At 33.3% G+C, this 26734-nt stretch overlaps 2 protein-coding genes and 1 non-coding gene across 4 annotated transcripts; 2 read left to right on the plus strand and 1 right to left on the minus strand.

Annotated features, from left to right (window-relative positions):
* Positions 1-5689: 5689 nt before the first annotated feature.
* On the plus strand, positions 5690-5762 carry TRNAR-ACG (transfer RNA arginine (anticodon ACG)). The gene has a single exon. It is a non-coding gene; the product is annotated as a tRNA-Arg (tRNA).
* A 2888-nt stretch (positions 5763-8650) lies between these two features.
* LOC142615815 (protein LNK2) lies at positions 8651-18502 on the plus strand. Of its 2 annotated transcripts, none has more exons than XM_075788661.1 (9): positions 8651-8948; positions 12610-12949; positions 13094-13220; positions 13870-14188; positions 14291-14380; positions 15806-16528; positions 16613-16770; positions 17691-18087; positions 18168-18502. In XM_075788661.1, the coding sequence occupies exons 1-8, from the start codon at positions 8925-8927 to the stop codon at positions 18052-18054; spliced, it is 2145 nt and encodes a 714-aa protein (XP_075644776.1). In that variant the 5' UTR covers positions 8651-8924; the 3' UTR covers positions 18055-18087; positions 18168-18502. The 2 variants fall into 2 exon arrangements, with proteins under 2 accessions (XP_075644776.1, XP_075644775.1); XM_075788660.1 differs by having other exon boundaries at positions 18186-18502.
* A 1027-nt stretch (positions 18503-19529) lies between these two features.
* On the minus strand, positions 19530-24375 carry LOC142614719 (DNA-directed RNA polymerase V subunit 5A-like). The gene is made up of 4 exons (XM_075787270.1): positions 24091-24375; positions 21711-21887; positions 20461-20574; positions 19530-19824 (listed from the first exon to the last, which is right to left on the minus strand). Exons 1-4 carry the CDS (start codon positions 24373-24375, stop codon positions 19699-19701), a joined length of 702 nt encoding a protein of 233 aa, XP_075643385.1. The 3' UTR covers positions 19530-19698.
* Positions 24376-26734: the final 2359 nt, after the last annotated feature.

The following is a 26734-nucleotide window of genomic DNA, read 5'->3' on the forward strand; positions in this document are numbered from 1 at the left end:
TCAATTAGAAAATTTTTACAATATAGTTTGGTATTTTTTTTTTTTTTTGACATAATATAGTTTGGTAGTTAATATGTCTAACAAAGTTAAAAATTTTTAGGGTTTAAAAAAAAGAGGTTTATATTAAGTTAGTTTACCAAACTAATTCAATAAAAGTTCTAATCAAACTAATTCAAGTTCATTCAAGTAACTATCTAATTAAGTTTAACATAAAATTTGAAAAAAAAAATGGATCTTGATTCAAATTTGATGATAAAATAAACAATCCAAACTTCAACATCTTAATGCTCAACCTGGCTTGATTTGTTTACAGCTATGACGACAAAAATGCAATCGTAAAACAAATTAAAAAATATGTTGTACTTCTATTTTCATAGACAATCGTTTTTGGCATAGCCTTATGGTACAATATATGGAATCTCTTGGAAATTGCTGCTATATATTATTCGGTACTACCAAAGCTTAATTTTTATTTCTTTCTTTCCCACTAAAGTTTTTTTCAGAAGAGGGAATAACTAGTGCCACGAGAGAAAATTTAAAAACAGTTTCGTTTAAGTGTTATACATTGAGTTTTTCTAATTAAATTTTAATGCATAATTGTATTCACTAAGAAAACACAAAAAGGTTTAGTTAATGAGTGCCCTTAAGAGTATTAGCTAATAGACCATTTTAAGAAAATTTTGATACAACTTTAATGAAAAATACAAAGGTATGTAAAAATTTTAGTTACTTTTCCCTTTTCTTATAAAAAATTTTTAAAAATATTTCCTACACGAGGATCCTTACAACTTTAGTTACTTTTCGTTAACTTTTTTTTTTTTTTTCAGATAACAAATAATATTATCATTTTTAAAGACAATTATTAATTTTGATGCAATCATGTGTTGAATTTTAATTAATGTCCTACACCTAAGAAATCTAAAAAACTATAAAGAAAGTGTATCTTAATTATTAGAAAAAAAAAACCACTACAACTACTTATTTCTCTTATTTTCTATCTACCTTTTAGCTTTAGGATATGCTTGTTTGAAAGTGAAATAAGGTGAATAGAAAACTTTAGAGAGAAAATGAGAATGAAAACTTTTTTGAAGTGTATTTGGTTGGTGGGGAGGAAATAAAATAAATGATAGAGCCCATATGTTTTCTCCTCGGGCTCACGAAAAAGTTTTCTCTTCAAAATAAAGAAAAAACTGAAAGAAGAAATTGGACATCATTTTTAAACGAATATGCCCAATACAATCGCACCTTCAACCACGTTGCTTTTTCTTCACACTTTCATTTTTCTCTGCCTTTTTTTTTAACTAGGCAGGCATTACCTGCCTCTTTTCTTTTTCTTTTTTTTAATTTTACTTTTGATTTACTAGGCAGGTGCTGCCTGCCTCTCTTCTTCTTCTTCTTCTTTTTTTTTTTCCCCCTTTTTCTTTTGATTTACTAGGCAGGCTTGTCCAGTATATATATATATATATATATATATATATATATATATATATATATATATATATATATATATATATATATATATATATATTTTTTTTTTTTTTTTTTTTTTTTGCTTTCTTTTGTGTTTTTTTTAGATGTGATTTTTTTTATGAACATAATTTTTATTTTTTAATAAATTTAGATGATTGATTTTTTTTTTTTTTTTATCATTTTTTTGCTTTTAATTGGGCATTATTTTTTAACTAAGATATATGCGTAAATTTATACAAACTTACTTTTTTCATCCTTTTATTTTTCAAAATAAAAAAAATTAAAATTTTTTCTATTCTCAAATTCTTCATTCTTTTACCATATTCTATCCTCCTATTTATTCAACCCTCGACCCAAACGATCTTTAACATAGTGACAATTTCCAACGAATCAACATGGTACGAGGAAGGTTGGTATTATTATATCACCTCTTTTATTTAATTATTTTACAATGCTCAAAGCCCAATGCAATCTATGTGTTCACACTAGGGATAAAGGAAACTAAATTATTTTTTCTGATAAACAAAGGAAAAGAAATTATTATATAGGCCCCACGAGACTTTTTATTATTATCTTTATCTTCATGGCTACGTTAAAGTTTGAACTCTTTTATTTTATGTTGCTCAAAACCCAATGTGATCTATGAGTTCACACCGTGAGACGGGGGAAAGAATTTATTATATAAGCTAGTCGCATGACATTATCATCACCATAGACAAAAAATATTACCTTTTATTTTGTTTAATGAACTAGAAAATTTGTATCCAAAAGCAAAAATAATTATGAAGAGGACAAACCTGTCTTCAATCTGATTACAGATACAGCATAAAGAGGATCATTGCCCAAATCAAAATTACCATATACATTGTTCAATAAAGACCATTCGCGAATGTGTGAGCTCAGATATTTGCTTTTCTAGAAATCTAATTTTAAAAAATTACCTTCAACCTCATAAATATGTGATATATGATAAGCAGAAAACCATAATTTGAAACTGTGCATGACAGTTTCACATATCTCCACCTCACATAATGATGCCCTATATATCACCTCGTGTTCAGGTGTCTTGGCCCTAGAGTAAAATATTGGAGTAGGATTAAGGGTGACAATTCGTGTTAGTGTGTTGAATTCATGTCATATCAACTCATGAATATCTGATTATATGATTCAATACTAACTCGATATATTTATTAAACGGGTCAAAATTCTTTAATTTTAATATGACTCATTTAGTTCCTCAAAATATATATATATAAAACCCATTTATTAAACGGATTAGTCGTGTCAAACTATTTATCAGATTTTATCAAAAAGAAAAAAAAAACTTATGAAAAACAAAACAAATAAATATTTCTAATATAAAATTCAAAGCTAACGAGTAATAACATCACAAATAATCATTCAAAATTAAAACATATCTAAATATCACATATAATTAATCACAATACGTCAAAGAAAATAAATTATAACAACTAATAAATTTATATACTTACGGTTTGAAATGTATATTGGTAAAATATCATTTAATTAAACAGGTCAGACAAATCAAACAGGTTTCATGGGTTGAATACTAACCCAACCCATTTATTAAAAGGGTCAGTTGTGTCAACCCGAATATAACACGAACCCATTAAGCCTCAACTCATAACCTGCTAATTTCATGTCGTATCATGTTGGGCTCATGAGTTGTGTCCAATTTTGCCACCACTATTAATTAAATATGTAGTCACATTTCATCATTTCCAATATATATACTACTATATAGTACTATACTATATACTTGTCACACAATAATCTAGTCACACCGGTCCTTGTTGTGACAGCAAGATTAGCTAATTACATTTATTTACGTCTATCAAAGCATTGTGTTTTACACCACCAGTGAAAAAAATTTAATGAGCTAAGGTTGCTGTCTATAAGCATTTAAATTTTAAATATAAGAAATAACCCATAGTTTTGAGAGGATTGGTAATGGGATAATTTTTTCAGTACCTTTGTTTTCTTAAGGTTCTTGAGAAGATTGACAATATTAATGTTGATACAATTTGTATATGAGAAAATTTAATGGATGATTGATAGTTTAAATATATAGATATATATATATTTTTTCTCTCTCTCTCTCTAAGGTGTTTGAGTTGAGAGGATTGGCACGAGCAATATTATAATGTCAGAAATTTTTTTTTTCCCACATCTTTTTTCACAATTTATTAAATGATTATGTTTTCTATTTACAACAAATGAGGGGGATTTAAATTTTCTCCCATGCAGGTAATCATAAAATTAAGGTGGTAAGTTATAACTAAAATGATATCACTATTACATAGATTTACCATATATATCACTTTCGTCTCTATATATTAAGAAAATTAAGAAAGCTAGACTTTTTCAAATTATTAAAATATCTCAATTTAATTAGATATTCTTACTCTTAAAAAATAAAAAATGAGGATAGAACTATAATTCAACAAAATTTAAAAACAAAAAACTATATCAGAATTGCAGTTTTTTATTTAAAAAATTACAGTTTTTTTTTTAATTTATAAAAACTCCCTAAAAAAATATTTACTGCAATTTCCTCTCAATAAATTCCCAACTAATACATTCCTAACAGCCTAGTCATAATTATGTCAATATTTTAAAAAAATTGTAAAAAAAATCAATATCATTTTTTTTTATAGGAAAAAATTAATATCATTAAACTTATTAGGATTGACACGTATCCCTATGACTAGGGCAGATGTCTCAAAATGGCCCAAAGGTCGTATATGGACAGCTGCTTCCCTCTCTTTCGAAGGTCTATAGGGTTTTCATAACATAACAATTGTCTAATGCTGAGTCATCGCAACACCATATATATGTTATAATATAAGTAACAAAGATACTGACCTCTCTGGCATCTTATGCTCGCCACAAAAAGGACAAGGAGACATTAGTACTATATAGGTTTGGTTGGAAATCAATAACAAGGAAACTTTCTTATTAAGTTTTCGTACTTACCTATGAACATAAATATTAATTAACACCTAAAAATGGCTCTTTAAATATCATCACTTGGAAATTGATTTCCAAAGGTTCAATAAATTTGTGTTGAGAATACAATTAACACTATATATATTGATATTTTTAGCCCAATACCTTAATATGCAAAAGCAAGAGTGCAAGACTATGTGCTAAGCCTAAGACCCCTTAACAGCTACCAACCCTCCCCTTTCTCTCCACACAAAAAAAAAACAAAAACAAAAAAAAAAAAAAAAAACAAAAACAAAAACAAAACAAAACAAGAGGTTATTTCATTAACTTTTCTTTCATAGCACCTGGATTCTGCACAAATTAATCTGCGATCCAAATATTATGAGAGAAATGATATATATATATATATATATATATATATATATATATATAATAAATGCATAATATAATTATTGGCAAGAAAAACTCTTTACACATACAACAAGCACCTCTTCTTTCTTTCTAATGGTATAATCCATTGATCCTCCCAAAATTAAAGAGCAGAGATAAAGTTACTATAATCAATGTTTCATGCCTTAACCTAAAATAAATTAAACCTTTCCTAGAGAATCTCTTTCTTTCTTGCATTTCAAGTTCAAACAAAAAACCAGCTAAAAAACGAAGTTCAAATATAAAGTTCAAATATCATATGTCTTCACTAATTAAACTAATATTGCTACTTTTTTCTTTCTTTTTTTGAGAAAGCTTATATTGCCACATGGTAGTATCTAAAGGTGAACAGCATATTAGTTCATAGAATACTTAAAAATATCCTTTTGTCTCACTAAAAGTGAGGTTGGGGGGGAGGGGGGGGGGGGGGGGTGTTCCATGTGAATTAAAAAAAATGGGAATTTTTTTCCCATTTTTTATTTTTTGGTTGTAGAAAGAATGGACACGTATGCTAGTTTGATGTAATCAAAGGAGAACCATTGTATTTGATTTTTTGCTGAGTGGTTTTGTTTGTTTTTAGCCAAAAAATTAATATTGGTAGGTCAAAGGTTGGTATAGTATGAATATGAATTTCATTTCATGACTCATTCACTTAGCAACAAAACATATCATTGCAAATTCACAAAACCCCTTTTAATCCTAAAAGGTCCTTTTGAATTCCCTCGAGAATGTTGTAATTTGTAAACATATTAATATCCATAATATGAAAATAATTAGATCTTAAATTATATAAAATTTTACAAAATTTGGTATCAACAGAGACTCCATGGCCCAATGGATAAGGCGCTGGTCTACGGAACCAGAGATTCTGGGTTCGATCCCCAGTGGAGTCGTTTCTTTCTCCTTTTTATCTCATTTTTCTGCGTTTCTTTTTTGACGTTTCCTTCTTTGCGAATCCAAAGACTTAAGAGGCCCATAAATAAATAGTGAGCTGAGAGGCCCAAAAGAAAAACCATTTTTCATATATAACTTGTCACTCCAAACCCATTTTAAGACACAATAAAATTACATAAACAATTTACCCATTCATTGAACTTTTTTTTTTCCATCAAAAACAAACTTATCTAATCCTCAAGGGTAAAAAGAAAAGGTGTTAGAAGTAAAGTTGTAAGGTTTGACCCACTGTGGTCATTATATTTCCAATTTCTTCAAGTGCTTTTAAGTTTTAACCCCTTTTTATGTTTAGATTGTTGGATGAGATAAGTGATGTAATGATTTTCTGTGAAATGCTATGATGGTGTTAGCCTAGAGGTTATTTTTTTCTTTATGTAAAAAAAAAAATTGAGGACATATCCTCATAATTTTTTAGTAATTAAAGCATGAATATAATCAAATATCGTGTCATTGCCTGTCTTAAAATTTTTTTTTTTTAAAAAAACTGTGTTATTTACCTATGTAAAAAAAAAAAAAAATCATGCGATTAACTATAATGTACAATCTATGACATTATTTACATTAAACATCAATAATTTTAATCATATTGACACTTGGGACTCTTTTTAGTAGTATTTTCTTCTTAAAACAAATTAGTACTATTTTTTAGGGTCAAACTTAATTTCATATATAGACTAGATTGAATTTCATTTTTTTCAATTTTCACTTTCTTGGAGCCCGTTAAACCTAAGATACTTTCAAAGTTCTTTGATAGCCTAATTATTCTTCCATGTTTGTAGTCCTCTATCCTACACACATCATATAATTACAAGAAAAAGTTTGTTTGGAATGGCTCCAATATGTTACTTAGAGATTTTTTTTTGTTAGAAAAAAAAAATCAATAAAAATAGGCGGCCAATGTGAATTTTCTATCTAAGCATGATCATAGTAATACCCTTAAAGCAATTGCACCAGTCCTGCTAAAATACAAAAAGTGATAGAATTTACACAATATGGCATGAAAAGCACCCACATCAACTTGTTTATAATTGTGCAAATATACAAAGGAGCCATGGTAATAGTGTAAATATATGCAGATACTGTAGCTTTGTATCGATTTAATTATTAATTTCCTTTTCTTCTCTCTCTTCTTGCCATAATCATATCTCTTGCTCTCTTTCTTCTTCTCTCTTTCTCTGCATACAAGATATAATCCCTTCTCCTTGGTTTCTAATTTTTTTTTTCTCTCTTCACATAAGATTCCTCTTCTCCTTTAATTTTTTTTCCTCAAACTGTTTTTTTTCCTTCCTTGTTTCTTCATTCCTAATCACCACCCTAAACCAAACAAAAAACCCACTGCTTGACCCAACCTCTTGTACCACTTGATAGCCAAAAAAACCCAAACAAATGGGTCACTTAGTCAATCAAGGGTGGGTTGATGGAGGTTGGTTGCTTGATGAAGGGTGAGTTGATGATGGGTGTGGGGTTGAGCCATTGATGGTGGCTTGGGTGGGCTAATGGTGGCTAGTTACTTGATAATGGTGGGTTGATGATAGTTAATTACTTGATGATGGATGGGTTGGTTGTGGTTGATACATTAATAGGGGTGGTCTGTTGATGGTGGGTTGATAATGGTGACTGATTCGTTAATGTGTTTGATTTGTTGATGGTGGCTGGGTGGATTGATCGTCGGTGTGTGTTGTTCTGTTGATGGCAACTGGTTGTTGGTGATTTTGGGTTGTGTTGGGTCACTAAGAGAGAGAGAGGGAGAGGGAGAGGGAGAGGGAGGGAGTGAGAGCGTTTTAGAGAGAAGGAGAGCGTGGGAAGGAAATAATAAAAAACACAATAGAATGAATATTTTTTGAAATAAATTGTTTAGAATAAATAAATTAATATTTGTATTTTATAAAAGTGATGGTATAAAATAAAAAAATAAAAAAAAATTTATTTTATAAAATAGTCGGGAATTTTTAGAAGAGCTAATGGAAACCACTCCAAAGCTAAGACCCTAACACTACAATCGTTGATGAACTGAGTGCCTATAAGTATGTATAAGAAGCCGCAGTACACTGTTAATGGAAGGACTCAAACTTATACCCTAAATGTTGGCCTGAGCCCTTTCCACTAGGCTAACCAACATGTACCTGTAATTAAAACACAAGTGGATAGTTACATGAATTGTCTTACTAAGTTATGTGACATATCACCAGTAAACTAGTCAAAACTAATTATTAAAACAAAACATAAGTGGATAGTCACCCTTCATACTTTTAAGCCAAGAGTCAACTATATACCAAAGCTTGATCCTCGTGACCATAATTTTTTTTCCTACCTGTAATCAATTAACACCAAAAACCTTCTAAACTTCCAATCCCACCCATAAAAAAAAATCTGACTGTAAAGAAAATGAAATGATAAACACAAAAAAAAAAAAAAAAAAAAAAAAAAAAAAAAAAAAAAAAAGAAAAAAAAGAAAAAAGAAAAAGGCAAGTAGGCAAACACTATGGGTCCCACCTCAAAATCGAAAGTGACCACCAAAATGAGCTCAATCACCAACCACAAGATCCATTCAAGGTGGGCCCCACACCCAAAACCCAAAAATTCAACACAATTGAAAACACACAAAAAAAAAGTAAAATGGAAGGAAATATAATACTAAATAAAATCAGGCACCCAGCCAATGATATTGAAGCATTAGATCATTCTCTCCTGGCCACAAACTAAGATACGCCTAGACACGTGTCACTCCGACAATCCAATCCACTTGACCCACGTGAACATCACTTGATATGGACCCCACCAACCCCACCACCCAACTCTGGAAAACTCGGTTTTACTGTGAAACATCAACTACAACGTTAACAGAAAAACTAAAGTACAAACCAAAAGAAGAAAAGAGAACCCAAAAAAAAAAAAAAAACCAAGTTTTTGTTTTTCTTTTTTTAACTGTGAGGTTCCTGTTGGATTTCCATGTTGTTTTTGTACTAAAGTTTTAAGCTTTATCTGTGAAAAAAAAAAAAAAAAAATTGTGGGTGGTTTTTTTTTGGCGATGTGCAAGACAATCTACTTGAGTGGCTATGAATTGGGTTTTGACTTAGAGAGTTTTTCTGGGGTTTTCAGCAATGTTTGATTGGAACGAAGAAGAGGTATGTAACCCCTTTTTTTTTTTTTTTTTTTGAATGGAAAAGTTTGAAAATTTGTACTCTAATTTATGTTGAATTGAATATGTTTGTTTATGTATATGATGGAAGTTTGGTAGTCTTAGTTTGGTGGGTTGTAGTTGTCAGAATGATTATATGGATTTGAGGTTAAGATGTGAACTTGCTTTCTGGGTACTGTTGAGATTGCTGTGTTGTTATTGTGGTGTGTTTTCTTTCTTCCCTTTTTTTTTTTTTTTTTTTTTCCCAGCTTAATTTGTGAATTTTCATGGTGTTTTGAAGGATCTTTGATATGGGAATATAATGCAGAAATATTTTTTTAATTTTGTTAGCTCAAAGGCACATGGCTGTGTAGTATGTAGTATGTACTACTTTGAAGTTCGCTTTTTGCCGAAGAGACTTAGATGAGTAGAAAAATGTTCCATATAATTTGAATACCTTCTTTGGTATGGTTGTATCATTTTTTAAAATTTTCTTTATATATAGTTGTTTATTTTTAACTAAAAAATCCACTTGGATGTTCACCAAATTTTTTTACTTATCAAGGACAATATAAATAGGGAGAGAATAGTGTCATAGTCTATAGATTTTAGAACAGACTGAATGTGGGTTACATTTCAAAGTTATAGGCAATCATGGAAAACTTGAAGCTAAAGTAGTGTTTCCCTATTGGAAATTGAATCGCAATTTCACTTGAGTTTGAAGTGGCCATGAGTTTGTTTTAGGTTTAAATGGTATTTCAATATGAAAAGAATAGGGGTTGAAGTTAGTTTGTATGGTGCAGGGAAGTGTTCTTTTCATGGAGTGAAAGCAACATGAATGAAGAAACAAGAATTGGGCGAATTTCTGAAAGTGATATTCCAATATGAAATATTGCTCTAAGTGGAGTCATATAGGAGATTTTGAGCTTTGGATTTTTATGATTTAGCTGAAAGATTAATATTTTGGTTAAGGTTTAGAAAGAAATGTGCAAAATATGAGACTGACAAGGTGCTGGGTAGCTTGCTAGTGAAGTCCGCAGCTTCTTCAAGCAGAGGCTTGGCATCAGATCCCACCTTCATCAGGATATGAGTTTCATTGGTGGCCCATTGTCCTGTAAAGTAAAAGGAAGATGGGATGAAGGGGACCCTGTTTATGTTGTCTTTTCAAGAAAATGTATTGCATGGGTCAACCGCACTACGTTTTTAATTGCTAGATCCTTACGGTTTAACAGTGAATAAGTAGTAATCATCAAGTGGCTATATGTTGAAGGGGGTGACTAGAGTTGTTTAGTCATCTTGGTTTCAGAGAATATATCAAGATAGTGTTTCCTGAGGTGTCAGATTATGACCTGAATGAGGGTTTTGGTTAATATAGATATGGGATATATTGAGTTTCCACCATTAAAACTTTTCTCGTTGCACTTGTGAGTCATGTTGGTGCATCCTTTTTGGCTTGTTTGATTTAGAGTGTGCTTCTGTTTTTTGAAGGTTGACTTTTTGATAATCAAAGGAATTGGATAAGGTTTTGACCATTCATAACATATTCTTGGGATTATTAATAAGAGATGTTTGATACGCAGAAGGCAAGAGGAATCGGTTGATCACCAACTTTTTTTTTTTTTTTTTAACCATGCTTTCAGTTCAGGTTTTTTTCTCTGTTGTAGCACAATAGCTGATTTTATGGATTTTCCATCTTCCCTTTGTCGGATTTTGAATGCCTGTTATTGAGGCAGGGGATCATCCCAACAGAGGGATTTAGTGGAAACAAAACCTTTTGGCTTTGTTGTAGTTGATCTGTAATGGAATTCTTTTTTTATAGGAATGGAAGTGATTGTACAAGTGGTAACTATGTATCTGTTTTGCACCACTTCTTGTTAGTACCTCATAGATTTTGTACAAGGACCCTTTTTTCCTGTTCTATGTTAATCAGATCAGATACATCATCATTACTGTTCTGCAATCCCCCTCCCCCCCCCCCCCCCCCCCAAAAAAAAAAAAAGATTCATGATTAGGTTTTGAAGGGAAGGAAGGCCAAGGATGGTCTTCTAAGTTATTATTGTATTTAAAGAATCATTTTTTTTTTTTTTTTGGGTAAATTACACCAACCTCCCTTGAGGTTTATTGAAATGACTGCCGAGAGCCTTGTAGATCAATTGGTTGGCACCTCTTGGTCTTTCCAAAGGAGACATCCTAGGTTCAAATCTCTCCTCCCTCAATTATCGAATTATCAAAAGGTTTATCAAAATGAAAATATCCCCCCAAACATTTGTATAAATGATATTCCCCCTTGAGGTTTCTATATATACAAAAGATAAGCCCATTCCTTCTAATACTGTGATTATCCTAACTTAATATTCCATTAAGTTATGACACTTAATATCCTAGCGTAATTATGGAAAAAATGACACTTTCCTCCTTGAGGTATGTATTATGAACCCAAAAGAATAGATACGATTCAGGGTAAGCCGGAGAGCTTGGCCCGATCTTAATTCGATAAGGCGATGGATCGCGAGATTGACGATGCTATTATGCCCATTCCGCCGAAGACAGCGAGACAATGTATATTGTGTTGAGAGATTCCACGCGGAGATGCGAGACGGGTATTTTGGGGGATATTACAAGAGGAGTATAGTATAGTAGGCAGGCGAGTAGAAAGAGAGCTAAAAGATTGGAATAAAAAATCGCCCAGGCCTTCTTGATCAAGTGTCAAGGCCGGGAGAACAGACTTCAAACAAAGGCATACGCTAGACTGAAAGGGCCCAGTGGTGTGGCTCATTCTTTCTACTTGCAGCTTTACGGTCTAGCGGCAGGACCCGAAGTGTTGGAGAAAGTGAGAAAGTCAAGCAAGTAGGGGTTACACAATTCAAGGGAAAAAATGTTATTATAGTCTCAAAGTAGGAAAAATTGACAATATCCCCCCTGAGGTTTGTAAGATTAATAGAATTTTTTTAAATGGATTTTTTTTTTGGTTAGGAAAGTCGAATGTAAACTTATTTGTTGCATTTATACAAACCTCATAGGGGGAGGTCGAAAGTTTGGGGGGGAAGGGGGGGGAGGTGGGGGGGGTATCATCTTGTAAAATGTTGAGGGAGGTTGGATTAATTTACACCCTTTTTTTCAATGCTTCTTGACAAGATCTGAAAACATCTGGGACAAGAAATAAGGTTGATACGGTTTTCAATTACTCAAGACTCTCATTTTTATCAATAGTTTCAATACATAAAGATGCAAAAGAAGGAAGAGGATCTAGTTGGATCTATTTGTATTTGGGCTTCGAGAGAAGGAGAATAGCAGAGGAAAAGGTAACTTGAAGACCTCCCTGGTAGTGAAGGGTTAGATTTAGATTTCGTTGATTTTGGTGTTGAAACCTTTTCAGAGATTTCCCCTTACTGAATCTCTCTCTCTCTCTCTCTCTCCCAGTATTATGTGTACATACAAACACGTGTATTATTGTTTCTATACTATGTGTCCTACTGGATACCTATGCTCTGGTTTTAATTCATACTTTTTTGCTTTCACAAACACATCAGTAAGTTTTACTGGGTTGTTATAAGTTTTTGTTTACTTTTCAAGCATTTATACCATCAACTGCTCAAAGATATTTTATCTGATTAGATAACATTGCTATTCTCACTTGTCATGCTGATGCTTTACACTTAAAATTTCAGCTTGCGAACATAATATGGGGTGAGGCTGATGAGAGTGGTGACCATATTGTGCCTTATCCTGAGGCTAGTGAAGAGTATCGCAAGAAGGAATGGACCCAAGAAGCTGCTACCAACAAGCCTACTGAGCAGAGGACAGCAGGGGCTAAAGCTGATTTGCATGGCATAAAGCTAGAGAGCAGATCCAACCTTGAAACCAATGGAGAGATTTCTACTTCTGGATTTGGCGTGGACTCATGGCCTGATTTGTCTTTATCTAATACTGTTAAAGCTGAACAGGATTCCATGGGTACTGGAGTATCTAATAATTTAACTGAAATTAGCACATATAATTCAACAAGAGGTGCTGAACATACCAGTCATTGGAATGAATTGCATGTCTATATATGTGCATGTTTTTGTGTTGTATGTGCGTGCACTGACTGATAGAAGGGGCATGAATTCTTATTTGATTTACTCATTTTTATGTGATATTTATTGAAAGCAGGGACAGATCAACTGGAAAAAGATGCTGAAATTTTTGAAAATACTGATGAAGGTAAAGAGCAAGGCAATTTGGTTGACTATGGCTGGGCTAACATTGGAAGCTTTGATGATCTTGACCGAATTTTCAGGTACTTGAAGATAGCTGTATCTTTCTCTCTATATAGTAATGAAGCTTAGTCTTGACAACATCCTGAAATATATTCTTGGTAGCCATGCGCTCATATAATTAAATAAATAAAAAAATCCTTTTATTCTCTTTTCTCCTTTTCAGAATTTGACAAATATGCATGCTGCAGAGAACTTATGCTACTTGAGATACCTGATAATTTCTTCCAAAACATGATTTTCTTCCAAATATCATGGGCCCACCATTTTCCCTTAAATTGTCCAAGTTCTTTACCCTTACAAATGAGACAATAAAATTTAAATTTAGGAACTGATTTGGCAATTATTTGAGCTTTGCTTTTATGTTTTTCTTTCATAATTGGACGTGGTGTTAGGAATTTGTTTGATTGATTAGCCTTTTGCCTTTTGCCTTTTTAGAATTGTTGTTATCTGTTTTTTTGGAGTTTTTAACATAATGTCTTATGCTAAAAGTGAAATGGGTCAATTAAAAATTTGATAGAAGAGCATGGTGAGCTTAATCAACTCTGAAGAGTCTCTGTGTCCCTTTATTAATGTAATATTCCTTACCTAATTTTCCTTGTTTTCTCCCCCTTTCTCTCAATATTATGGTATCCATCTGACTCAATATCCTCACAAGTGATGATCATACAGCAATGATGACCCAATTTTTGGCCATGCAAGTCTTGGTAATGATGATGAGCTATGGCCTTCTTCTAAAGATGTTAACAGCCCAGTAAAAACATTTCCAATATCTGTGGACTCACCAAATTTGGGGTCAGGAGAACTAAGAAATGCATCCGAGAAAATGGAAATCAAAACAGAATATGTGCAACAAGATGATGACCAGCCATTTAGCATTGGCTATGGGAAACTCAAAGATCCTGCACTTCATGGTATCCCGAATGCGCATGCAATCTTAGATCACGTAGAATGTGCTGGAGACAAAATCAATACTATGGTGAAGGAACAGGTATTACGAGATAATTTGCAGTGCAATCTGTCCCAATAGCATTATGGTTTTCACTTAAACAAGTGGAACACAAAAATCACATCATATTTGTTTCTCTTGCAGACAGATATGGACATGGTGGGGAAAACCTCTGCGGTGACCTTTCACCCAGCTGCTGAAAATGTTGTGACCACCAATGCATTTACAGATAAGGTACATTCTGTTACACTCTCCATTCAACTTCATAATAGTATAATAGTGACTCGTCCCTCATTTATGGTGTCTGCAATCTGCATTGAAGATTACAGCTCAAATAATATTCTCATAGGGTGGTCTACAAAAACAGTGCCAGCTGATGATAGACAAACAGTATTCCTTTAATTAGAACCATTTTGTTGTCAAACTTTAATATTTTCAAGTTGAAAACACCAAACATAAAACACAGACCTGCAATGGATGACAAAATACCATTACTTATTTTTTCATTTGTGGATATTTTGTTAGTTTTTTGCTCATATGTACCTTTTTCTTTGTGTGAATAATAATTGGCTGGAACCAAAAGCTTAAGCAAAGTGAAATATAGGATTGGGGTAGCTCAAGTAGGGCCGGTAGGCTCATCTCATGCCAGAATTGCCTGGAAACCTGAAGCGGTAAAATTTTAGGAACCAGTCTGTTAGATGGCAGTCTGACTTGTTAGACACTCCCAGCATTAATTACCTGTGCAGTTTCATGTCTCTAAGAATTTAGGGTGCAGCAGTGTCCTCAAAACCTTCAGCTCAAATGGCAGCTCCTCGCCATATAAGTACAAGGGGGAAGGTGAGGTCAAGAGTTCAAGACCCACCAGATGCATATATAACTTATTGATAATTTAAAATAAAATAACAAAAGCGCTGCAATGCCTTCAATTGTTCCAGAGAGAATCTACACTTGGCAATGTATAGCAGTCAGGCTTATGATTTATTGAAACTTATGCTTCTAACTGAAAATAATCGTATCCTTTGTGCTACAATTTTATACTGATGTATTATCCAATATTGTGCTGATACTAAATGGAGTTCTTTTATGATGACTATAGGCTCAGAGTGCCTATTTAGTTGGAATATGTGCATCTTATATAGCTTCAGCCATGTGTGTCATATAATGATCTTAAACATTGGAAAAAGAATTGTTACCTGATTAGTTCTGTGGGAGGACTTAGATATTTGCGTAAATAAAGTTGCAGGTAGACAACTAATTCTGATGTAAAACCACCAAGACTTGGCTGCTAAGTGCAAGATGTTCACAGTGTGAAGTACCTGAAGTCATCATTTGGTTACTTGTTACAACTGGAAAAGCTATTGATGAGTATTGAAGGAACATCTGGTGCTGTTTACTGTGTAATCTCCCCATACAGGATATGTTTTTTGTTGGCTCAAACTAATTCTTTCCATCGGTGGTAGCTATATTCCTAATGTACAACAATTGTGTTTGCTCTAACGTGCATGTATTTTGTGTTTTTCTCTATTGTGCGTGCCATTATTATATTATGATGACTATAAGTGTCTGCACAATCACATTACTCAGAGAAATTTTCCAATTTGTATTCCTTTAATCTCCAAAAATGTCCACCAACCATTAGTTTCTTGTTCATATGTACAGGCTACTAGGCAAAAAAAACTGTTGAAATCTCGGAGAAAGCCAGAGAAGAGCGAGGGCAAGGCATTGCCACATTTGTATGGTAGTTGGTCTCCATCAGGAAATCCATCTAGACAATTTGAGAACCAATTGGCTCCCTCCATGCTACAGTCTCCTCCCTCTTCAATGCTCAGTCATCAGAGGCAGCTTCCAGGACCTGAGTCTTTGCAATACCAGCACATGACCAATCTATTTGTGGCTCCATCAGCCTATGGGAATCTCACAAATCCATATCCTGCCATGCCTGTGCTTTCCCATGTTCAGTCTGCCGAGTGTAAGCATCAACCTTTGCTTCCTGGTTATGAAGGTTCTCCAAGGGGAGCAAACCCCATAAGCAAGTCAGTGAATACCTGTGCGAAACCTCTGATCATGACACCTCAGGAAAAAATTGAAAAACTAAGGAGGCGGCAACAAATGCAGGCAATGCTTGCCATTCAGAAACAGCAGCAACAATTCAATCATCAAGTCCCTTCTGTAAATCATTCTATCACCCAAAAGTCTACTCAAGAAAGTCAAACTCTGCACTTTGAGGGAGCTGATCTTGAAGTTGAAGATATAAGCAATTTTCCTGCTCTGGATCCAAACTCTCCTTTAGAACAAGATGATTCCAATACAGTCTCTGTGGCAGTTGATGATTATTCAGCGGAGGAAACAGTACTTTTTAGGCTTCAAGATGTTATTTCAAAGGTATGCTTGACTTTTGTGTGGATTAGTTTCCTCATAAAGTAAGTTGACTAGTTATAAACTTACAATGCCAACATTTTGCTACAGTTGGACATGAAATTAAGACTCTGTATACGGGATAGCTTGTTCCGTTTGGCTCAAAGCTCAATGCAAAGGCAATATGCTGGTGATACATTCAGTACCAACAAAAGTAGCAGGGATGAACGTGAAGTTGTGGGTCAAGATGAAATCAATAGCCGTAATAGGTTAGTACACCAATACATTTATCAGAGTCTATATCTTCAAATTGGACACCTCTTCTCTCTTTTGCCACACATGGAAATAGGTCATGTAACTTTCATTAATTTCTATCTCAAAATTTTTGTTGAAACTAGATAATTGATTGCTTACAAATTACATATTACTAATGTAACAACTTAATTTAGTGAAAATTCCTGCTGCAAAAAATTGGCAGATGTAAACAGTGACTTGGCTTTGAAAAATCTATATGTTGCAGTTGAATGAGAGAAACTGTATATAACGAATCTTCTGAAACAAATTATTTAATGAATTCAATAATCGGTTCTATGATTTGCATCCTGTGGTTCTTCACCCGTACACCTTTTCATATCTTTTCATAGTCACATTATTTATTTACAGTTGAGAATTCATGTCATGTGTGTGAGTATGTGATGTGAGTGCAGACAAAGTATTTTTATAGAAAAAGTCCCATGTTGGTCACATGTGGACCTTGTATAGGCTTATGCACTAGTTGAGTCTCTCCACCTATTAACCTAAGTTTTTGAATTGGATGCAATAAAACAGTTCAGAGTGCTGTGTTTGTTGTTGGACTCCTTGTGCTTGGCCTATTTGCATCTTTGGTTAGATTTCTTATGTATATTTTTTCTGTTGATTTGCTTGAGAGCATTTTGCTATTTTGGATTTCTTCTAAATTTTTTAGGTCTGTACATGGGAAATAGTGTTAGACAAAAAATCCCATATTGCTTAGGTTGGACCTTCATATGAATTCAGTTACTATTTGGGTCTCCCCGCCTACAAGTTTAGCTTTTGGATTGGATGCTTTAACAGTATCATCATGTTTTAAGTCATGGTGCAGTTGCAACCTCTCTGTGTTGGATGATCTACTTTCAATTAGTTTTCTTACTTGAACCATATGGTATTGCAGGAATCCAGGGATGCCTGATATAGAAGCAGAGACCAATCCCATAGACCGAACTGTGGCTCATTTGCTCTTTCATAGGCCTCTGGAGTTACCAGGAAAACTTTCTGATACTCCTGAATCACCTATTTCTACAAAGCTCCCATGTGAACACAAAGTAGTAGGTTCATTGAACTTGACAATGGGATGCTTGCCAGAGAGTACAAAAAGTAAACAAAACTTTCCTCACCAAGGACCTAAGAATTCTTACCCGCTGCCCGAGCCCCAAAATGTTGATCAGTTTAAAAACAGTCCTTGCATGGACAGTTCAGAGAACGCTTCAAACAATGAGCCTGCAGATGGAGCTAGGGATGTTGAAGCCTCTAAATGAATGGGGTTATTTTTTTTCCAGAATTATATAAGGGTAATTCATTCCTTTTATCTCTTCCATGCCTTTTTATATGCTTTCCACACATAATTATATGGATTTACTGGTAGTGGTAGTTTTTCTTATATTGTCAGCCTACTGGATCTTTATCAAGAGTGGATCAAGGAGCCTCAAGCATAGGTAGTGTGGAAGATCCAAGAAAGCTACATGGATGCATGCTTCAAGTATTATGTTTAACATATAGCTATTTATCTATTGTCTGAAGATTGATTATTCTGTATCCATTATAACACTCATGGTGATATATGTTTCAATATGCAATGTCTGAAGTGTGAAAATTGAAGCTACTTAATGCCAATAAGTCATGGCAGATACGTATATGCCAAGTCTGAGATTGGCTGGTAATTACATTATTCTGAATTATAACAGATGCACTTCATTATGAAGCTCAGTCTAGCATGTTGAAGAGACTCTAGTAATGAGATCTTGATATCAATTACCATTTATATTATACAAATTCGGATTAGATGATCATAGTATTGTTCTTTGAGCAACTTGGCAACTGTTCTTGGCATTATCATTGCTCACCAAAGAGTTAACAACTGGGACGAAAGTTCATATGTAACAGAGTAAATTTCAGTGATGAAACATTTATCTCTATCTTTGCTTATTTAACACCAATCCTCCTCTTTCTTGCATTAAGAACCCCCAACCATTGCTTGTGCTGCCACATCTATAAATTCATCCCAAGAGGCATTCGCATCACCTGAGGTGTTTACCCGATTCTTGATCTCTGAATGTGGGTGATGAATCATATTATCAAAGGATGGTAATGCAAGGCACTGTGTTCGTGTGTACTTTGTCCAACTGAGGAGCAAGTTGAATGATTTGAGTTGTAAATTTGAGTAAGGTAAACCATTTAGGACTGGAATTTGCAGCCGATTGTAACTATCATCTTCCCAGACTTCCAGTTTATATAGTTCCTTCATGGTGTGACATTTGTCATTGAATTTGTGAGTTTTCTTGGCTTCAATGCAAGGGTGCCTGGAAATTCCTTTCATGGAGGCTTGTGCCAGTGAAACATCACTTGCTCTCTCAGATGCCTTTAGACACTGGATAATGCACTTACGTGGGTAGAAATCCTGTAAAATTGCACAGGAAATGCAAATCCTAAAAATATTCTCTACCATCTAACCACATTTTTTGTTAAATCATTCTAAGTTCGTGAAAATTTAGTTCCCCACATCCCCTATACACAACATTGATCTGCAAGACAAACCCAATAACAGCAATAGCATACTTTAGAACTCACTTGCAAAAACACTGGTAATCATGCTTTTTCAATTTTCAGCTAAGCAAGGTTCAAAATTTCATAACAGATATGAGCAAATAAGCACGGTGCCACACAAAACCTCATCACAAGACATCAATTCAATGATTTCTTTTTTTCTATTTTGGTTCAGTCAAGTTAAAAAATTCCTATGCCATTTTAAACCTGTAATATGCAAACTAGTCAACTATACAACTCATTTCCATGTGATGGTGCCATTGTAAACTGTTGACAAAATAAATGCAGGCCTAATGAAATGCAATCCTAATTGCTTTAGAATGTTATCAATGCAGGAGGCACAATCTTCTGGTAAAGAATCACTGAACAGCACGGTAAGTTTCGAGTGAATCAATCATTTCGCCACTATAAGTAACTTTCACCACTTGCCCCTTTTCCAGCCCATAGTATCGTGCAACAGGGTCAGTTTCTAGCATCCGAGGTAGCTGGAAAACAATTAAGATTGAGTTACTTAATGTGAAACAATTTAATTTGATCAATCATTTAAAGTTATTACATGGAGAAAGAATGAAGATTAGACCCACTTTCATGAAGAATACAAGAAGAAGAAATCGAATTTGTAATTCGTCATGAAAAAGATAGGTCCATTTTGGCTTTTATTCAACACTCAAGCAGCATTTGGTATATTGATTGCATTGGCATATTGATTGCATTAGCATAGCATAGCATAGCATGATTCTAAATTTATTAGACAAAACAAAACTCTTTTCCATACCTTAGAATCTTAAATCACTATCCTACTTTTCCCTCCCAATGAAATACCTCATAAATTAATGGATTAATTGGAACTCCGAAGTTCCTTCAATAAATGGTGACCATTGATTAGGTGCAGACTTGGATAAATTAAAAATGAAGATCAAGCATGTCCTAATTGACCTGAATAAAATACCATATATGTGAAGATCAACACATGTGACATCAACATATGCAATCATAACGGTAATATGATGGCAATATGCACCATAAAGATGTATATATTAATTAACTGATAAAAGAGAAACAGTCTCTCTTCTTGTCAATCACTATCCTTGTTAAGGGTAGCATTCGAAACACATAATTACCTGTGTATCTTTCACTTTGTACTGACTTAACAGCCTTTGTTTTCCTTCAGCATTCAGTATCTCATGTTTTGGCACCAAAATGTGCTTTGTAATATTAACCAACAAGTCAGTGATCTGAAGGCAAACAAGTCATAGTGTGGTGTTAAAAACAAAACGAAACAAGAGATAGATTACATGTCATTATATCAGAGTTCAAATTTGTATGAACAACACAGGTGAGGAATCCGTTACAACTACCAGATTTGTACTCGTACCTTTTTTCTATACTCTCAAAGGACCCATATCGATGCTAGTAGAAAGCAATTTCAAAGTATCCTTCTTTCATAGTCAAATCAATGGAATATGAAAATATAAAATATACACACTACATTTTAGTAATGGTGATGAAAAAATTATCTTAGGACCTCCATTTTACGCTACATAATAATCTTGATCATGGACCCCCTTATCACTTCTATCAATCTAAATAATCTCATTACATTTTCCCTGCTCTCTTTAAAACACTCGGATCAATCAGCCAATCAGTCATCCCTAACACCACCGGCTATAGTTGAAACAATTTATGCTGTTTTTGTGGTTATCATTCAGACACAATTAAACTATTATTTTTTTTTTTCCTATCTAAAACAATTAAACTATTAACTATATACATATCTCTAGCAGATTAGCTATCATAGTAGCTGACAGAGTGCTGAAAGAGGTCATTCATATTCTCTCTACAGCTTTGATTCTACAACCTATAAATCCATTGGAGAGTTCATAGAATCTCTCTCATTTGCTCGTAATTCTTTTAAATAATTCTTTAGGCTATCTTGTGTATCACACACACACACGTATATATAAGGTAGTCTTTAATAAATTAAACTACTTGTTAAAAAAACCTACATATACGAGGAAGTCTTTTCCTTTAATAAAGTATATTACTAGTTTTTTTTAATAAATAAACTATTATCTGTTATACAAACCGCTTGTACAATCATACTCATTAAGCTCTATCTTCTCAAAATGACTATTATCTGCATATCCAATCTATGACCTAGAATGCTGCAATATTATTTTGATATGCAACTACTGAACGACCTCAAGAGAAAGGACATATTCATGCAGAATAACACTCAAGAGCAGGTATAACCATAGCAGTAAAGAATGAAATCCTGTCAACAATTTGCTTGTTATTTGCTGGCAAACAAGTAAAGAATGAAACCTCTTGAGCAAAAGTAGAGCATGAAATGTTAAAATTTGGAACTTACTTGGAAAATCTCAACTTTGTACGGATATTTTTCCAGTCCTTTTCGAGCAAAATGGTTAATCTTACTCTCATGAATAAGAATTAGCCCCTTCAGATGTTCTATGCTCATGATCTGAGCATAAAGGTTACGAACTGATGCTGTTCTGATTTCCTCAGTTCCATAGAAGATAACCATCATCTACAAAGCAAATATTAAGTTACGCTACTGCAAAATGAGTCTCATCAAGGACTTCCATAGTAAACTTTATCTTAGAGCATTCTCATTAAGAATGCTAAATTTTAATATCAAGTTTGTAAAAAGCACCAGAAAGCAAGTTACAACAAACATACTAACTTACAAAATATAGCAACTGAGCTCCAATCTTTAAAAAAAAAATTATTATTCTAATGCTTGGGGTGGAAAAGGTGGTTTTGTGTGGTTGTTTTTTATTATAAAATTTGAGTAGTTTATATTATTTTAAATGAAATGGTAAAAAAATAAAAATAAAAATGTCGAATGTATTGTAAAATGAATTGTTAAAATTGATAAAGTGGCTTTTTAAGATGATAAATGCTAAAATTTTTAAAAGCTTTGATGGGAATGGTAGGCAGTACACAAAATGAGATCTTTCAAAATGGGAATCATACAATAGAACGAAACATGAGATCTTTCAAAATGGGAAGCATACAATACAACAAAACGAGGAAGAAAAAACTTTTTATGAAAGATTTAGATATTAATATTACTCAAAAGTTCTTGAATTACATGAAGTGATCTAAATTATTGGCAGATTGATAATTTTTTGGTTATTTGATGATGTAATTACAGATTGATAATTTTTTGGTTATTTGATGATGTAATTACAGATTAACAAAAGCACCATTTCAATACAATATCTTCTGTTCTGATATTGTCACATTCACAATAAAAAATTTTCTAAGCTTTTGATTGTATAATTAGAGGAGCTTTGTGTTCTGGGGGTATCACAGGAACAAAATCCACTACTTTGGAATTTCAAACTACTACTAGTAGTAGTAAAAGTTTCCTTTTCTTTTTTCATCTTTGTTTTCCTGGTAAGCAAACAAAAATTAACCAAAAAGGGAGAAAAACACACAAATATTATCAAAAAAAAAAAAACTTCCAATCATTTGATTGTATAAATTTCAAGAGAAGTTTTGTGTTCTGGGGTATCATAGGAACAAAATCCACTACTTTGGGATTTCAAACTAGTAGTAGTAGTAGTAAAAGTTTCCCCTTTATTTCATCTCTGTTTTCCCTGTAAACAAACAAAGCTTAACCAAAAGGAGAAAAATCATACAAATATCATCCAAAGCAAACAAAAATGCTTTTTTTATTTTATTTTATTTTAAATCTTCTCTGTTTTCCCGAAAACTAAACAGAGATTAAGCAAAAGAAGGCAGAAATATAATCCAAATAAAGAAATAAAAACGTTTCATTTCTTCACTTCTCTGTTTTCTCGATAAACAAACAATGCATAAACAAAATAAGAATTCCTTTTTTCTCGACGACCAAACAAGACTAAAACCAAAGAAAAAAGAGCATAAATATCAATTTAATCACAAAGAGCTTGGACAAAACAAGAAATCAGAATAAAATCCACAAAAAATTATCTTTTTTACTCATCCTCTGTTCTCTCCACAACCAAACAATGGTTAAACAAAAGAAAAATGCATCCTTTTCTCTCTCCATGTTCTCTCCACATCCAAACAAAACTTAACCAACAACATCTTCATTAAAGTCTCATTTTTTTTTCTCATCTCTGTTTTCCTGACAGCCAAACAAAACTTAGCCAAGCAACCAAAAAAAAAAAAAATGCAGCATTAGCTCCCAAATCCAAAAACAAAACAGAAAAACGCTTCCTTTCTCTCTCCCTCTTTGTGTTATCTCCGCAACCAAACAAAACTTAACCAACAACATTTGCATCAAATTTTCTACTTTTTCTCATCTCTGTTTTCCCGAAAACCAAACAAAACTTAACCAAGCAAAAAAAAAAAAAAAATGCAGCATTAGCTCCCAAAATCCAAAAACAAAACAGAGAAACGCTTCCCCTCTCTCTCTCTCTCTCTCTCTCTCTCTCTGTTATCTCCGCAACCAAACAAAACTTAACCAACAACATCTTCATCAAATTTTCTACTTTCTCTCATCTCTGTTTTTCCGAAAACCAAACAAAACTTAGCCGAGCAAAACAAAAAAATGCAGCATTAGTTCCCAAAATCGAAAAACAAAACAGAAAAATGCTTCCTTTCTCTCTCTCCCTCTCTGTATTATCTCCGCAACCAAACAAAACTTAACCAACAACATCTTCATCAATACACATACATTCATACATACGTATATATATAGCGAGAGAGAGAGAGAGAGAGAGTTTGTGAATGAATACCCGATTGTAGGGATTGGAGGAGTGAGGGACAGTAATGCGGAGGCTGAGGAGGTCAGGTTTGTAGCCGAAGACGGAGCGGAACTCGGCGAGCGAGCGAGTCAGCTCCGAGTCAGGCACCACGTAGCCTCGGTCTCTCAGCATTTCCAAAACGGTGCGCCGCGATAGGTAGTACCTGTGGCTCTCCGCGCTCCCTTCCTCCACGTGGCTCGTTATGCAATCTCCTCCTCCTCCGCCGCCGCCGCCGCCAACGACGCCGCAATCGCCGTTGGCACCATTCTCAGCCATATTCTCTCTCTCTCTCTCTCTGTTTGTGTGTGTTTGTTGGAGGGAATAGAAGAAGAGAGGAGCGAGTGAAAGGTACAACTGGTTAAATTTTGAGACTCGCTTGGGTTTCTTGACAGCTGGACTTTGTGGGCCTCACCTTTCACAACTCTTTCCCTGCTTGTTTGGAATGAAGGAATATTTTCTTTTGTTTTTTTCCTAGGTGAAAATGTATAGTATAATTTAGTGTGTGTATATATATATATATATATATTTACTTTTTCATCTAGGAAAAAAACAAAAGAAGAGAGAGAGAGAGAGAGAGAGAGAGAGATTTGAATCTTAGGCTGCGTTTGGTTGGATGTAAAATGTTTTTCAAGTGTAAAATATTTTTCGGAAAAGAAAATATTTTTAGGTGTTTGGTGTTATTTAAAAAAATACTTTGAAAAATATTTTTCAGTGTTTGGTTGTGTTCTTAAAAATATTATAGAAAACATATTTTCTATTTGTTGCTCACATTTTCTCAGCTTCCAAACAAATATATTACATGATTTCTCAACAGAGAAACACAAAAGAAAAAAAACCCAAAAAAAAAATCATCAAATCCGAGAGAGAAGAAGGAAGAGAGAGAGGCGAGATCGACGGCAAAGGCTTCGATAGCGCGATCGACGGTGAAGGAGAGATCGCGCGGCGGAGGAGAGATCGCGCGATCGAGGGCGACTAGGTTCGAGATCGCGCAGCGTTGGAGTCAATCTTTGCTTGATCAATAGTGAGAGGCACGACCTCGACGGCGGTGGAGTCGATCTCAGGTTCAGGTGACTGGGCTCTCTCTCTCTCTCTTGGTTCGATTCTTTTTTTTTTCTTGGTGCGATCTCTTCTTGCTATTTCTCTCTCTCTCTCTCTCTCTCTCTCTTCTATTTTCCTAGGGTGGAAATCATTTTAAGGTAAAATAGAAACTGAAATTCATTTCTGGCTAGGGAGGGTTATTTTACAGTCAATGTGGAAATTGATTTCCGTTTGACCCAATTTTCTGTGCTTACCAAACACATAGGTTGGTGTAAAATGATTTCCTGAAATCTTTTTCAGCCAAAACAAACGCAGCCTTAAAGTTTATTATTAAATTTGTGAATTCTTTTTTAATTATCAAATCTAGATACTAATCGGTTTTCAGTATAGGCGAAAATTGAATCTCAAATTTTTTATTCAACTATCAGAGACTTTACCAATTGAACTAACTAAAATCTACTGAATTTGGGAAGTAAGTATAATGAAGTAGGAATATAGTATAAGAAATGTTTTATTTCATTTTGTTAGTGATTTTTCTAAGGATGATTAGGTTGTTGAGTTGGAAATATTTTTTATTCTTGAGAAATTAAAATTGTGTTTGCTTCAATGTTAAATATTTTTAATGAGAAAATTTTACTTATAATTCAATAAAATATATTTTTTGTATGTTTTTAATAGTGATGTCCAAGGATTAAATCTTCTTATTCTCCAATTATTGAATTAGAAAAATAGTTAGGGGCTTATGATTGGGTGGTATTCTTTAGTTTTTTTTTTTTTTCTTTCATGGTGAGAATTTAGGATCAAATTCAGTGATTCACCACCCCACTTGTTGTAATAAGTAATAATATAAGGTTTATATCATATCATATTTCTTTAGATTTTTAATATTTTTTTTTCCTAAAAGTAAAGTAATTTATTTGGTGTAGAATTTTTTGTAAATATTTTTTTTTAACTAAATCTGTATAACAGTGAGAAGTATATATATGAGAGGTACCTCATCATCATTTTCCTTCTATTATTGAGATAAAAAAATACTTGTAAAAAAAAATTCTAATAATTTCAAATGATCTTTATTTTTAATATATTTATTTTCATATTAGACTTTCACCTAGTAAAAAAAAATTATAGCAAAGAGTTATAGAGTGTGATTGTTATTTTTTGATTAAAAAAGATTGTAATTGATAGGACTTATGCAATGTCTTTAAATCTCTTCTTTTTTTCTTCTTCTTATTATTATTTTTTTTATAGTATGTATGTCTTTTCTTTATAGTATGTATGTCTTTTGGTATATCTTTTCCGAATTGCAACGTGTAGCAAGTGTGCATAAGGAGAAGCGAGTAGCAACCATGTGTTTGAACCAGGGATTTGGATACCAGAAGTTGTTCTGAAAAAAACAAAATTTATTCCAAAAGAGGTAGTTTTTTCGAGAATCGTTCCATAACTTATTAAACAAAATTAGTGTACAGCGGGTTCACACTAGTTGATGTTTGGCGATCAGTATTCATTTTAATGCGTTTTTCATTGACCTAACAAATCTTAACAAGAAAACAAAATTATTGAAATTAAATATATATGTTCTCAATGTTGACTATAATAA

The sequence above is a fragment of the Castanea sativa genome, chromosome 11, assembly GCF_040712315.1.
Source record: "Castanea sativa cultivar Marrone di Chiusa Pesio chromosome 11, ASM4071231v1".
In the NCBI taxonomy this organism is placed as follows: Eukaryota; Viridiplantae; Streptophyta; class Magnoliopsida; order Fagales; family Fagaceae; genus Castanea; species Castanea sativa.